Source organism: Macaca thibetana, chromosome 11 (genome assembly GCF_024542745.1).
Source record: "Macaca thibetana thibetana isolate TM-01 chromosome 11, ASM2454274v1, whole genome shotgun sequence".
Classification (NCBI taxonomy): domain Eukaryota; kingdom Metazoa; phylum Chordata; class Mammalia; order Primates; family Cercopithecidae; genus Macaca; species Macaca thibetana.
Genome location: NC_065588.1, coordinates 73,041,456 through 73,057,545, shown reverse-complemented (window position 1 = coordinate 73,057,545; position 16,090 = coordinate 73,041,456). Strand labels below are relative to the sequence as shown.

Sequence of the window (16,090 nt, the reverse complement as noted above, 5' to 3'; positions counted from 1 at the left end):
GAATGACTTTGTTCCTGTCTGGTTAAGAGAAGTTGGCTTTTTGCAAATTCAGACTTACAGTTTAGTGATAACAAGCCATAGCAGTCAGGGGCATGTGTGTGTGTCTGTGTGTATGTGTGGTGTGTGTGTGTTGTTTTAAGGAACAGGAGCTCCAATTCCAAATGACTTAAGAAGGGAATTTACTGGCTCATAACTGAGGCATGTAGGATAAGGTAAGGCACAGTTGATTGGCCGTGACCGAGTCACATGCCCAGCCCTGGGGTTGGGGATTGCTATGGTTTGAGTGTTTTTGTCCCCTCTGAGAATCATGTTAAAACAATTCCCAATGCAACAACGTTGGAAGTTGGGCCTAATGGGAGATGTTTAGGTCCTGAGGGATCCACTCTCTTCAAAGGATTAGTACCACCATAAAAAGGCCTGGTGGGAGCGGGTTCACCCTCTTCTGTTCTTCTGCCATGTAAGGTACAGTGTTCCTGGCCTCCAGAGGATGCTGCATTGGAGGCACCATTCTGCAGCACAGATGGGGCCCTTAGCAGACACTAAACCTGCCGTACCTTGATCTTGGACTTCCCAGCCTTCAAATCTTTATATTCTCAGTCTATTCTTTATAAATTACCTAGTCTCTGGTATCCTGTTACAGCAACACGAAACAGATGAAGATAGGGGTAGAATCAATACCATCTAAAACCAGTGCTTTTCAAACCATCTATGGTAAATGTGTTAGTCTGTTGTCACGCTGCTAATAAAGACATACCTGAGACTGGGTAATTTATAAAGGAAAGTAGTTTAATTGACTCACAGTTCCACATAGTTGGGGAGACCTCACAATTATGGCAGAAGGTGAATGAGGATCAAAGTCACATCTCACATGGCAGCAGGCAAGAGAGCGCGTGCAGGGCAACTCCCCTTTATAAAACCATCAGATCTTGTGAGACTTATTCACTACCATGAGACCAGCACACAAAAGACCCACCCCCAGGATTCAGTTACCTCCCACCAGGTCCCTCCCACAACACATGGGAATTATGGGAGCTACAATTCCAGATGAGATTTGGGTGGGGACACAGCCAAACCATATCAGTAAAGGACTGTTATTTTTAATTTCCAAGTACAGACCGATGGCTCTGTTCAACAAGATGAGTGCACTGATCTTCTCTTAGTTCTTGTGGCATAAAAGTTTCTAAATGCTTACCTGAATTTTATCTCAAATTGGTGACAAGAAGAGTGGCCCATCCATCACCAGGAGACCACATTTTAATAAGCACTTCTCTAAACCACATGGTCTAAGAAAGAGATGAGATGGCTGCTTTTCCAGAAGACAGTCTAGGGAAGGTATCACCAGAAGAGAGGCAAGAGAATACTGAGTGCTGGAAAGTTGCCCACCGCAGTGATCAGCTCCATTAATCTTTCTTTTGGAAAGGCCTCATCTTTGTGTTCAGGAAATTGTCAGGTTCTGGATCACCTTAATGGGGTAGGATGAGAATTCCCCACATCCCTTTTGATTTTAACGATTAGAGACTCTTAAGTCTTTTCTACTTAGCAGCACTCTGTTTCCCTTCTCTTTCTAGCCAGGTTTAGATTAGTAAGAGGCCTCGGCCTTATTAGCCACCTGTTTCCTAGAGAGGCAAGCAACCTATCTAAGGAGACTTAACAGGCAAGGGCTGCAAATGCCACTCTACAGAAGGAAGCCCGGAAAGGATGACGGGGAAAGGGGAATTAATTGCTTGTGTTTTTAGATACCACTCAAGGCAGGGCAGACATAACATGCCTTCTTAGCAGGACAACTTTCTATATTGGTTAAGGCATCTGAGGAAGCTGGCCATTCAGAACCAGGCTTTTTTTTTTTCTTTTTTTTTTTTTTTGTCAGAGTCTCGCTCTGTCACCCAGGCTGGAGTGCAGTGGTGCAATCTTGGCTCAATGCAGCCTCCGCTTCCTGGTTCGAGCAGTTCTCCTGCCTCAGCCTCCCAAGTAGCTGGGATTGCGGGCATCTGCTACCACACCTGGCTAATTTTTTTTTTTTTTTTTTAATTTAGTAGAGACATGGTTTCACTGTGTTGGTCAGGCTGGTCTCAAACTCCTGACCTCAGGTGATCCACCCACCTTGGCCTCCCAAAATGTTGGGATTACAGGCATGAGCCACCATGCCCGGCCAGAACCAGGCATTTTAAAGTGGTCGAGGCAGACCGATTTGTTGAGAAGGGAGATGAGAAAATGTTGGCCTTACATGACAGCAAGACAGCCTAGGATCTGTACTTCCAGCTTGCCCTTTACAGCAGGCCATACTGTTCAGAGGCCATTCCTGCGTGCTCAGCAAACAGTTCAATTGGTAGGAAGGGAACTTGTGGCACATTCTGTATGGCCTGACTGACTTGTCAAAGAGGAAAACCCAACTGTTGGCTGGACTAGTGGGCCTTGGGGTTAGTGAAGCATAGAAACTTAAGCCAGAGCCATCTGGATGGGCGTTTGTTGTGGTTACAGCAAAGGCTCCGTGCATGCAGTTGTATGAGTCACAGACACAGCTATTTACACTACAATCATGTAATTTCAGCAAACAAATGTAAAACTTGTTCTTGCAGGGCAACACACTTTCTTCCCTAGAAAGCGTGTCATAGCTTATATATATTAAATGTTAAGAATTTAGTGTTGTCACAATGCATTATAAACATGTAATTAAGACCTCCACCCAAGGGTAAGATCTTCAGCTGAGTTTTAAAAAAATGTTTATTAAAAATGGGCATGTTAGGGAGGGGGACAAAGCTTGCCTTTCCCCTCCCCACGCTTCTTTCTTGACTCCTGTGGAGTCTAATGGCATAGTTTGTTTTGTTCCTGGTGACCTGTACTGTTGTATTGAATGCAGGTCCTTCGTCTGGCAGGAAAAAAAAAAAAAAAAAATCTTGTGCACGACAAGCCAGTTTCCTAATGTAAGAGTTGTGATTTGGGAGAGGAGACGAGGTTATTTTGGAGGAACGCGGGTCTTTGAAAGATGTGGTTAGAGAGGTTCATAAAGAAACAAAAATCTGCAGCTGTCCCTGGGCTTAAACAGCCCTCTAGGGAGCCGTGCGACCAGCACAGGGACATTCTAATGAAGCCTTTATTCCTTCAGAATGCCTGTCTGGGGAGGTGGAAACAAGTGTGGGGCCTGCGGGAGGACCGTGTACCACGCAGAAGAGGTGCAGTGTGATGGCAGGAGCTTCCACCGCTGCTGCTTTCTCTGCAGTAAGTAGCTCCCCGTGCTCCACCTCTGACGGAATCTGTATGTACAAAGCTTCAATATGCCTATTTAAGGAAAAGTTGTGGTTTTGCAAACAAAGATCATTTTGAAAGCACGAATGGTTTTTACCAGTCGTCTTAGATGTTGTAAATGCAAGGCTAGCAGCGAAGACTGGAGGGGTGGCCCAAGACGCACCGCCTCCCTTTGTGTCCCCACAGCTCTTGGCCTCTGTTTTGGCCTTTACTTTGTTAACACATCTGCCTCCCCCACCTCACTGAGAGCTGTGTGTCGCTTATGTGGTCTGGCACCTAGCACAGTTTCTGGCACATTGCAAGCGCTTAGCTCCCATTTTTGAGTAGATGAATTGCTCATCATCCAGCCCAGCTTTCTCTTTCTCGGGTTCCCTTTAATGACAACAAAGTCTTCAGTTTTAAAACTGTAGAGTAGCAACTTAAGAAAGCACATCATTAATCATCTTCTGATTTAATGACAGAATTTTCTTCCGTGAATGATTATGTCAGATAAACCCACCCATACAGGTAGATGTTCGCCTTATCAATAGTATTGTACAGGGAAAATTCCTGCAGAAAACCATAGGTTAAAAATTGGTTACGTTGAGAAATAATCTTCAGGAAAAGACTTCTTTTCTCAAATTTGAATAGTCCTTGTCCCTCATTGGAGCCAGCATTCAAGGTATCTGGACCTCTTTAATCGCATAACTGCTTTGCAGACAACAGAAAGTTGCAGTTACAAAAAAATAAGAATACTACATAGGAATGTTCCCTATGTATGCCTCCATAATAATTATGCTACTGTTCCTCAGAAGACTTGGTTTAACCATTTCTTTTAGAAGTTACTTTTTTTAAAAAGCCTATTTTTCAGCAGGCTTGTAACTAAGAAAGTATGGAAACAGAATGCAAATACTTCAGAAATTGCTCTCAGTTTCATGTGTCTAGGTTAAGCCACAATGTCTACACCATAATAAAACAACACATACATGTATGCTATTGACATTTGTTTTACTAAATGTCAAGTTCTTTACTGGTCATTTCTACCAATCCTTTCTAATATTTGTCTCTGCTGACTAAAGCCTTTTAAGGAAATAATTCAGAGTAGTTTGCAGACCTATGAGAATTTTACTGCAGAGAACAGGGATGAGGACTGGGGAAGAAAGGGGTGGTTATATAGTAACATTTTCATATACTTACACTTGTTTTGGTTCATACAGGTTTTTCAAAACAGTTTTTACATTTATTTACATTTATTCTGTCTGTGAAGGGTAGTTGTCCTTCAGCAGTGTTAGCTTAAATATGGTTTAAGATATAGTTATCTTTAGGTATGTGTATTTCAGCACTTGAGCCTCAACAGTTAGATTCCAGAGTAGATGTCATTTCATTCTACCATAGAAGACTTTAGTCTAAGATAATAGAACTTTCAAAATTTAACTTTATTTTAAACCAGCCAGCTAGTCCTCCTTCCCTCCCTTCCTCTTTGCTGTCCTTCCTTTTGTCCTCCTTGTTGTTGTTGTTGTTGTTGTTGTTTTTAGTTTTTTGTTTTTGTTTTTGTTTTTTTTTAAATGGAATCTCGCTCTGTCGCCCAGGCTGGAGTGCAGTGGCGCGATCTTGGGTCACTGCAAGCTCCGCCTCCCGGGTTCATGCCATTCTCCTGCCTCAGCCTGCCGAGTAGCTGGGACTACCGGCGCCCGCCACCACGCCCTGCTAATTTTTTCTTTTTAGTAGAGATGGGGTTTCACTGTCTTAGCCAGGATGGTCTCAATCTCCTGACCTCGTGATCCGCCTGCCTCAGCCTCCCAAAGTGCTGGGATTACAGGCGTCAGCCACTGCGCCCGGCCTTGTCCTCCTTCCTTTTATTCAACCCCCCCCTTTTATTTTTCTTACTTTTAATTTTTATGGGTACATAGCAGGTATATATATTTATGGGGTACATGAGGTGCTTTGCTACAGGCATACAATGTATGTTAATCACATCATCTTAAATGAGGTATCCATCACCTCAAGCATTATTTTTTTGTTACCAACATTCCAGTTATACTCTCTTATTTTTAAACGTACAATGAATGATTGTTGACTGTAATCATCTTGTTGTGCTATCAAATACTAGATCTTATTCACTATATTTGTATACCCACTAACTCTCCCCACTTCCCTCCCGACACCGTACCCTTCTGAGCCTTTGGTAACCATCATTCTACTCCGCATCATCATACAATTGTCTTTTAAATAAGGGGGAGAAATTCTGATCTTTGATTTCCAGCTGCCAGATTGTGCTACCAGTGAGTTTCCTCACAATTTACTTTTTTGTCAAGCTTAATTGAAGTTTTAGAAAGTGAAATAATGTCTGGATGAAACATGATGACATTTGGCAGTTTTATGAAGTCGGACACGTGGAAATGTCCTGTGGCAAGAGATCCATCAAGAAAGAATGCATTCTCCTTTGGGACAGAAGGGAAAACAAATGCAGACTTTAAAGCACTTGACGATTTTCAGACAGGCTCATCACTGCTGGAGAAGCTGCTGGGGAGAGGAAAGGGTGATACTTCTTCCCAGTCTAGACTAATGATGAAAACTAGAATTCAGGATTTAAAACTATTTTTATCCCGGGGGTGTCTACTGGGGAGGAAAGGATACAGAGGCAAGTCCCCCAAGGCACTGAGCTACCCTTCTGTTCTTTGTTAGGTTGTGATTTAACAGGACTTGGTAAGACAAGGCTGAAAAGATTAAGAGTGTTGAGGGTTGGGAGCAAGGTGGTGTTTTATTCCTTTTGTTTAAGTAATTTATAGCCACCTCTGACACTTTGCTCCCTTAATATCATCTCCCAGAAAGGGAAATCATAGTAAAAGTTTGATCGGCACCATAGGAAAGGGAATACAAAATAAATGAAACAAACTAAAAATAAATAAAGCTTGAGGCTTCTGGATGTTATATTCTTGATACATTTCTGAAGCAACTGTCATATCGGTGGAGGAATGTAAATAATCCTCAAATGTAGCTGGCCAGTCCAGATGCTGTCTCATGGCTTTTGGGAAGCCACAGGATAAACCAGGAATGTGAGGGAGCCTCAGCCTTTACCATTTGTGGGCCATGTGTGTGCCACCATTGTTCTAAGGAAAAAGGCGTCTTTGGAACATGTGTAAAGTCTAACTTTTTCCCCTGCAGTGGTTTGCAGGAAAAATTTAGATAGTACAACTGTGGCAATTCACGATGAAGAGATCTACTGCAAATCCTGCTACGGAAAGAAATATGGGCCAAAAGGCTACGGTTACGGCCAGGGCGCTGGCACGCTTAACATGGACCGTGGCGAGAGGCTGGGCATCAAGCCAGAGAGGTGAGTTGGGAGACTGTTGGTTACCTTCAGAAATGAGTTGCGACAGTTAGTGCCGCTTGCTGAACAGGAACCTGGGAGTCTCCAGATTTTTAGTTGAAACTAAGTAAATAAAATGGGACTCTGATTTTCTCATGTAAACTAGTGACTATTCTTTAAGTTCAAAATATTGAGTTTTGGACCTAACAAAGTTCTCATTAATAATTCCAGTGATTTCTGTTCCTGGCTTTATAGCATTCCAAGCTGTATCAAGGAGTCCTGTTCTCAAAAGCAAGTGATTTATATTTACTTCTATTTCGCAGCACCTTGGAGACCGGATGTCATGAAATTAAATGGTAGAGAAATGTGCTGTGTGAATCATGAGAGGCGTTTCTCATGTGCAGTGTAAGCAGTCAATGCGAATTCGTCAGTCCCTCCTTCTATGTAAACATTTTTCATCAAGAAATCATTTTTCTCTAACTTAAAAATGGAAATTATTTCTTGTTTTTGATTCTTTGAGAGAGTAGTATTAAACTTTAAAGGCTTTGGTGCCAACATATCAAGGTGCTAAATTTGTTAAAGTTCACTTAGTATTTCATATTCAGGTTAAATAACTTCCTTGTTTAGAATTCCCCCCACACACACTTTTTTTTTTTCTTTTTCTTTTTTGTGACAGAGTCTCACTCTGTCACCCAAGCTGGTGTGTACTGGCGCAATCTCAGCTCACTGCAACCTCTGCCTCCCAGGTTCAAGTGATTCTCTTGTCTCAGCCTCCTGAGTAGCTGGGATTACAGGTGTGCACCACCACGCCTGACTAATTTTTGTATTTTTTGTAGAGGTTGGGTTTCACCATATTGGCCAGGCTGGTCTCGAACTCCTGGCCTCAAGTGATCCACTTACCTCGGCTTCCCAAAGTTCTAGGATTACAGGGATGAGCCACCGTGCCCAATCTGGAATTTCCTCTTAATTCCTATTTTTAACCCATTGATTCTACTTTTTGAACTTAACATTTTCACATCCATTTTATATTGAAAAGTCCAAAATTAGTGTAATAGTCCAACAAAATGGCCCTTGGACAAGACCATAAACCGTGCCAGTCACTGTGCAGCATTAGCATATGTTAACTCGTGTAATCCTCACAACAGTCCTACAGCAGAGGGCATCCTCTCTTTCTTCAGAGCAAATGAAGACAAGAAAAATCAAGTAAAAACTTTGCCCAAAGTCACACTGTTAGTTAATTGTAGAGCCTGGAACTTAACCTAGTCTAACTCCAAACCTTATGACCTGAATGAAACATGGTGCTTGGCTTGGCTAAAATAATGATTACCATGTATTGAGTCCCTGTTGTCTGTTGAACATTTATCTTCATTCTGTATAATCCTCAGAGTAACTCTGAGGTGTAGATACTTTGTCCGTTTTATAGATGATGACACTAAGAGTCAGGTCACACAAATAAATGAGAGAGCCAGGATTTGAACCAATGTCCATTTGGTTCCAAAATCTGTTCTCTTCCAACTGCGGTATGTACTACATTGAGGCTCACCTCTGTGTTCTTTGAGCTTCTTCCACCCTCAGAGTTTCTGGGCCATGATGCCCAGCTTACCTTTTTATCTTTGTTAAGATTTGTAGCCGGGCGCGGTGGCTCACGCCTGTAATCACAGCACTTTGGGAGGCCGAGGCGGGCGGATCACAAGGTCAGGAGATCGAGACCACGGTGAAACCCCGTCTCTACTAAAAATACAAAAAATTAGCCGGGCGCGGTTGTGGGCGCCTGTAGTCCCAGCTACACGGGAGGCTGAGGCAAGAGAATGGCGTGAACCCGGGAGGCGGAGCTTGCAGTGAGCCGAGATTGCGAGAGCGAGACTCCGTCTCAAAAAAAAAAAAAAAAGATTTGTTTTACCTGCTGTGCTCCCCTTTTCCATCTTATTACATCTATTTTTGTGCTCTAAAGGTTTTATTGAAAACCTTTTAAAATTTAAAGCACAAAGACCAGTGAACCCTCCTTTATTTATTATTATTATTATTTTTTATTTAATATAGACAGGGTCTTGCTATGTTGCCCAGGCTGGCCTCAAACTCCTGAGTTCAAGTTATCCTTCTACATTGGCCCCCCAAAGTGCTAGGAAGACATTGTTTTTCCAGTAGGAAAAATTAGCAGTTGTGGAGTGCTGTCATTTTATCTGCTCAGCTAATTTATAAGGTTCTAAAAGGGCTTAAAAAAAAAAAAAAAAAGTCTTCTCCCATCCTGGCTAACACGGTGAAACCCCGCCTCCACCACAAAATACAAAAAAAATTAGCCAGGCGTGATGGCAGGCGCCTGTAAGTCCCAGCTACTCGGGAGGCTGAGGCAGGAGAATGGCGTGAACCTGCGAGGTGGAGCTTGCAGTGAACCGAGATCGCACCACTGCACTCCAGCCTGGGCGAGTGCGTGACTCCGTCTCAAAAAAAAAAAAAAAAAAAAAAAAAAAAAAAAAGTCTTCTCAAAGCCTGAGGGTGTTCTGCACCTACTAGGTACATCTTACTGCATGGAAACAGTTCCTACTGATAGCAAGAAATATGGTTCACTCAGTGATCTGTAAATAGTGACAGAACTACCACCCTTATCAGAGAACAATGAAAGATAAACAGATGGCATAGTAATAATAAAAATTTCCAAAATATTTTTCCATGAAGAAATTTGGCTGTTCACACTTTCCTTTATTCAAGATATACTGGGAGACTAAGTAATCTATAAAACATGCTTAACTTTCTTAGTTATAGACCAAAGTCAACTTACCTATTTGTGGAATTTTTAAACTGCTTAACAGTGATTTTTCCAACTCATGTGAAGTAAAAAGTTAGCTATGATTCCAGTGATATTCTGGAGTAAAAATATATGCTCTGGTAAGTTTTAATAAACCATAACATAACTGCTTAGTTGAGAGGCCAACACTGAGGATTAAATGAATTCTGTTTAGACTCAGAGGGACAGATCTTTAAGTCTGAGTCCCTGTCTGGTTTTTGTAATAATAAATGAGCCCATAGATAGGTTCAAGCAGTAACTCTGGCTGGCACCTGAGTCATTTCTTCTTCATTTCCTCCCCTGTCCTGGGCTGCGAAGGCCTCCAGCTTTGAGGCAATATAGCAGTTAAGTCCCAGAGTTCCATTGTTCCTGCCTTGTGTACTTAAAAGGGCCCTGTGGAAACTCTTGCCTACTTTCTTTCCCTCTTTCCACAAGTGTTCAGCCTCACAGGCCTACAACAAATCCAAACACTTCTAAATTTGCTCAGAAATATGGAGGTGCTGAGAAGTGTTCCAGATGCGGGGATTCTGTATATGCTGCCGAGAAGATAATTGGAGCTGGAAAGGTAAAGTGCTATTTCGAATTAATAACAGCAAATGAATCCTCTCTGCTCCCTTTCTCCCCCTAACCCTTCCACATTTCTTGCTTGGGTGATGTCTTATAAATCAGTGTCCTATATGAAACTTTTCTTTAAATGCACTTCCATCAGAATTACTAACTTTTTTGAAGTGATTCCCTTACTTGACAAGTCACTTTTATGTTTGAAAGAAGTTGTTTTCATAGGGGGCACTCCTGAAGGTTAAACTTTAAAAGGCCAGACTCTAAGGGAATCTCCAGGTTATTCAATATAGTGAAAAAAAGCAGGAGTCCGAGTCAGGACACCTGATGCGAATTCAGTGTATGCATTTGGAAAAGTTACCAGCTAACCTCTTTGAGCTGCGCTGTTCTTGGCCAGATAGAAGATGGTCTGTTTAAAGGAGCAGACTGGGCTTGTGCTTAGGACTGAGGCTGCTCTTAGGGAAACAGCCTTTCTGTGGGTGATCAGGAGTGCAGATACTGAGGTCTGGTTTCAGCCTTCTCACTGGAGCTGAACCACAGAAGTCAGGAGCTTGCTTTGGGGTGATCATGCTGAGCCACTTCTTGCTACACATCTAATTGAACTGTAGGAAACAGACCTCTCAAACATGCTGACACATTCATCTCTTCCAGCCCTGGCACAAAAACTGTTTCCGATGTGCAAAGTGTGGGAAGAGTCTTGAATCAACAACTCTGACTGAAAAAGAAGGTGAAATCTATTGTAAAGGTAAAATTAATTTCAGTTACTGCTGTCCATATGAATATCCCACACTGGTTCTTATTTAATGAAATGTCACTGGTATTAAAAAAAAAAAAAAGAGAGAGAAAGGGGTACCACTATTTGAAAATAAAATATCCCAAGATGCTTATAGATGACAGAGAACCACAGATAATCTTAAGTTCCTGATCATCTAAAACTCCCCCTAGATAAAAACATTACAAATAGCCATCTTTTGCCTTCATCTCTTGAGCAAAGCGTTAAGTATATGGAAGAAAATAGACAAATACATACCTTACCTGGCCTGACTCATGCTTGCAACTTAGCAAGACCACGCTGAACACTATGGAGCCAGAATGTGTGGACTTGTCTTTATAGCTTTAATATATTTAGTACATGACCTATTTAACATCGTAAATAAGTTGAGCCCTTTTACAAAGCAGTTTGTTTTATTTATGGGGGTTTATTGAGTGGGTCTTCAGCAGTGTTAGCAAAGCTTAATGGACTTGCACTAACTATCCTTCCTCCCTTTTCCTTTGTAGGATGCTATGCAAAGAACTTTGGGCCCAAGGGATTTGGCTATGGCCAAGGAGCAGGGGCTCTTGTTCATGCCCAGTAAGGTGTAAACCCTGAACTAAACATCACACACTGAGAATCTCTTCATAACCTAGGCACAGATAATCTTTAACACTAAACTACTGTGAAATTCTACCAGCATTAAGTACTGTATATTGCCCTGTACTTGGATAGGCTGGCTAACTTGTAGGAAGAGAGCACTGTATCGTATCCTTTTGCTTTATTCACCAGCATTTTGGGGGAACATTTCTTTTACATTTTAAATAAAACTTCAGCTTGATTTGGGTGTTGTCTTTTAATTAATCTTTTGGAGGAGAGGCTCTGATTTCAGTTAGTGGAAAATCATTTGGGTCCCTACCTTTGTCACCCCATTACCCAGTTGACTCATTAATGTTTGCATTACAACTGTTGAAAAGGATCTCTCTCTCAAGCAGGCAAGTGCGCCTTAAGAGTAAAGGTTGCTAGGCAACAGGCATCGCCATTTCAGCTCCTCAAAGCTGGTGTTCAGCAGTGCAGCATCTCCTCCTTTTCCTCCCCGCTGTACTCTTAAGTTCTTTTGATTAATCTATACCTAAAATTCAGTACAACCTACGGGCAACTATAGAATCTGAGACTTAGTATGATCCTTTTTAAAGACTCTCCACTGTGATCTAATAGATGGTGACCTACTAAATCCTGGAAACAGGGGTGTTTCACACATTTTGATTCTGTATAAGTAGCAAAGAATGTTGCATTGTCTGGGCACATTCAGCTGGCTTCGGTAGAAGAGGAGCATTAGACTTTATAAGGTATGGCTTCATTATTCCCCCAGAAAGTTTAGTTCTTTACTAGAGATTCAATCCAACTCCCTCACCCCCAGGAGCAGGGTGTGTAATAGGTGTAATGTGTATCTGTGCTGTGTTAGTGTGTTAGTAAAATTGAACCAGCCGTGAACACATCTTAATCTTTTCCGAGGTTCATTTTAACATACTACACTGTGAGTCTCGCTCTTTTGCCCAGGTTGGAGTGCAGTGGTGTGATCTCAGCTCACTGCAACCTCCACTTCCTGGGTTCCAGCGATTCTTGTGCCTTAGTCTCCTGAGCAGCAGGAACTACAGGTATGCCACTACACCCAGCTAATTTTTATTTTTTTAGTAGAGATGGGGTTTCATCATGTCGTCCAGGCTGGTCTTGAACTCTTGGCCTCAAGTGATCTGCCCACCTCAGCTTCCCAAAGTGCTGGGATTACGGGCATGCACGGCCAATATATTGCTTTTTTGAAAAGCTAAGGGGGATGTGGTATGTATGACATTAAAAAAAAAAAAAAAAAAAAGCAGAAACAAAGTGGGAGGAAGTTGGTGGACGGTGTACTGGGTGCTTATTTCACATCATAGCCTTGAACAACTTCAGGTGTTTTATGAGGCATACCAGCTCCATCACAGTGGGGCAGGAGAGGTAGTTAAGCAGGATGGGAAATAGTTAATTGGCAATAAAAGAGGCTGAAGGAGAGGAGTTATTAACTTCTGATTCTGTATGTGGTAGAACATGTCCACAAATTATTTATGTTTCCATCAAATGACAGTCTAATTGCCCTTTCTTTGAATAAAGGCCCACCTTAGTGACTCATTCTTAGAGTTTTGGCTAAGGCTAGGTTAGAAAAGACAATACAGCTTTTGCCTGCCTCTTCCTCTTAGGATGCTTACTTTTGGAATTCAGCCATGTTCTTGAGGAAGCCCTGACTACATGGGGAAACCACATGTAGGCATATTACTGCCATAGCTTCAGCTGAGATCTCATTCAACAGTCATGTCAACCACCAGGCATGTGAGTGAAGCAGCCTTCAGATTATTTTAGTCTCTGTTAAGCCCTGACCAAATTGCAGATCTACAAACAAAAATGTTTTAGATCACCAAATTTTGGGGTAGTTTGTTAGCATTCCTACCATGTTTCCCAAACTCTACTGGAGTTGCTAGTAGATATTCAAGAGGAAAAACAATGTAAATGAAGTTTCCAGGTGACTGGTAATTTGAGATTTCTGTCTGGTAAAATAAGATATCCATTCATATTTTAAATCATTCTTGATTAAATTGGGAGCCATGGCAAAACAGCTACTCCACTGTGAGATTAGTTTCCAGTGGTTCCAGGAGTGGAAAAAGGAATTTGGCTTTGGGCCAGACTGTTTTGGGAGGAATCACTTGGTCATTTGGATGTCAGCAGCCCCAAAGTAATCCGAATGCAATATTAAAGTGCTGCATGTCACAAAATACATATTTTAAAAACTACCCCTTATGTTGGTTTGGTATATTTAAGGAGGACTGCTGGCAACTCTAGTGCCAAAAAAGTCTTCTCGATCAAGTAAGTTTAGGGAGTGTTACAGAAATGAGACAGATCTGTAGGCTGACACTGCACACTAGCTACTGAAGGCCTTGAGAGCCTATGGTTGAAGTCTTTTAATTTGAAGAGAGCCTTACACTGAATTAGTTGTCCATGGAACCATTAACATCTGGGGAAATGTTCTGAACCTGTGGTTTCCAAACAGTTTGATCTCAGGACCCCTTAATATTCTTAAATTATTGAGAACTCCAAAGAGCTTTTGCTATGACAGTTGTCTCTATCAATATTTTGTATTAGAAATTAAAAATTTTTAAATTTTAATTCAGACTTCCACTTAAAGCCAAAATGTAATAACAGGGACCAGATTTATCTTCTCACTGTAAACAAGACAAATTACATGAAAAAATGTTCAAGACACTGCACATTATAGGCAACAAAGGCCATTCATGGGGGCAAAAAAAATGAGATCAGTCCCAGCAACTACCAAAGCTTACTGCTTTGAGTTTCCAGGCTGAAGTAGAAGGAAGAACACAGGTGGAGCTAGAAGCCACCCCAAGTTAAGACAGAGCTGGGTCCAGGAAGACCCAGGTGGCTAGAGTTTGCAGGACTGGAGAGGATTAGATAGAGCAAACTTTAGGATTATACAGACCACCACCCCACCGTGCAAGTCTTCAGCTGAATTCTGATAGAACATGCATGTTAGGTGACTACCTAAGGCCAGGGAAAGAGCCATCCAAAAGGTGTGGAGCAAACATTGTCTGGTGCTCACATGGAATGGGAATAGTGCCTGTTCCACTAACAAGACTGGGAAACATGACTCCCTGGGGTTTTGGATAGAGTACAGAGAAGGCTCTTACCTCAGTAAGAGCAATGCTTTGGTCTTGCCTAACATCTTAAAAGCAAGACCTCAAAGGATCAGATTTTCCAAGTAACTTAACTGTATCCTGAATAAAGCTCAAGAGTTTATAGAAACACAAAAATATCAGGCACCCAATTCATAGTGTTTGGCATCCAAACAAAAATTATCAGGCATGCAAGAATGAGGGCAAAAAATATCAAAACCAACTCAGAACTGACAAATGTAAACATTAGCAGGTAAGGATATGAAAAGTTATTAGACCTACATGTTTTCAAAAAGTTAAGACACTGAAGGTATTTTAAAAGGTCCAAATCAAACATTGTAGGTGAAAACAAAATGTGAGATGAAAATAAACTGAATGATATTGACTACACATTGCAAAAAACAAAACAAAACCAGTAACTTAAAGACAGAAACTATCTAAAAAAAAACACTGAGAAAAAGAATATTAAAAGCCAACGAAGGATCCATCAGTGAGTTGGAAGACAATCTCAAGTGGCCTAACATATATGAAATTAGAGTTTCCTGAAAGGAGGGGAGGAAAAATAATTGAAGAAAGAGTAACTGAAAAATTTCCAAATTTTGATGAAAACTGTAAACCTACAGATCCAAGCAGCAGCAACAATGAGACTTTCTGATGCTTTGAATGGATACAATCTAAAAACATTGCCATCTATCAAAAATATTTGTCAGTCCTAGTAAATGAGTAACAGTTTTAGCAAAATTGATCTGAGTAAAACATTCGTATCCAATTCAAAGGCAAAAGAGTTTTCTAAGAGGCATGTCTGGTTTCCTTGAGTTTCTGACTTAGCTGACACAGACCAAGGAACATTCTGAATGCTCAATCTACTTGGAATTATAGCTTTTCTATTTTGTCACATAAATATATTTAATAGAAAACTCTGATAAGCACTTTACTTTCTGACAAGATGTTAAGATTTTCTGTCCTGGTATATACCACTTGTTTCCAATTATGTCTAAAAACTCCTAGACTCAGACATCCATATCAGGTATGATCTATCAATCTAGCAAGGACTAGGAGAGAAAAAGTAGACAATGAGGAGGAAAACACTTGGGTGGAATGAAAACTAGTGGCTTGCTTTACTTTATACAGTTGTTCAAGATATTGTTCCTTGAACTCCAGACAGCTCGTGGGGCATTTTTTTCAATCTCATAAAATTATGGATATATTAGTCCAACTTGAAAATATTCCTGTTTAATACCACTGGGTTCTCAAACCATTAACAACCACTGGAACAACAGGAAATGGTTCCTTAATAATTTTTGCGTTTTAAAGTCCCAAATAGAGAAGTTCTCTCTGCCACGTATACCTTCTCAAGTAACTGAGATCAACGTTTGGTTCGTTTCATTCTGCAATATTTTTCTTTATATAGTGCATTTTGCAGTATTTTCTTTAGTATATTTAGACGTATTTAAAACTTGGAGATTCATACAGTCCCTGAGGATCCTAATTAACTCCATGGAATTCAAAATTCTTAAAAAAATTATTCTTTATTTAAAAAAAAATACACACACACATGCATACACACAGGATTGGAATTTTTTTTTTTTTTTAGACTACTAACACTATCTTTTACGTTTCCAAGTTCTTATGCCACTTGACTCCTAGTTAACCAGGATATTAATGTATAATCTTTTCATATCATAGGTACCACTATCACATTTCATCAATTTCCTGAAGCAAATTGAGTGAAATCATAAACAAGCACACAC

The 16,090-nt window shown here is 40.9% G+C and overlaps 1 protein-coding gene across 2 annotated transcripts in view; it reads left to right on the top strand.

Moving 5' to 3' along the window:
• The window catches only part of CSRP2 (cysteine and glycine rich protein 2), a 1,103,434-nt gene extending 1,091,970 nt beyond the window's left edge, over positions 1-11,464 (top strand). For both annotated transcript variants that reach the window (XM_050749304.1, XM_050749303.1), the window contains exons 3-7: positions 3,104-3,216; positions 6,388-6,556; positions 9,750-9,879; positions 10,524-10,617; positions 11,151-11,464. In XM_050749304.1, coding sequence (XP_050605261.1) covers positions 3,105-3,216; positions 6,388-6,556; positions 9,750-9,879; positions 10,524-10,617; positions 11,151-11,227 — 582 coding nt within the window. In that variant the 5' untranslated portion in view covers position 3,104 and the 3' untranslated portion in view covers positions 11,228-11,464. The remainder of the gene's footprint in view (positions 1-3,103; positions 3,217-6,387; positions 6,557-9,749; positions 9,880-10,523; positions 10,618-11,150) is intronic.
• The last annotated feature ends 4,626 nt before the right edge of the window (positions 11,465-16,090 follow it).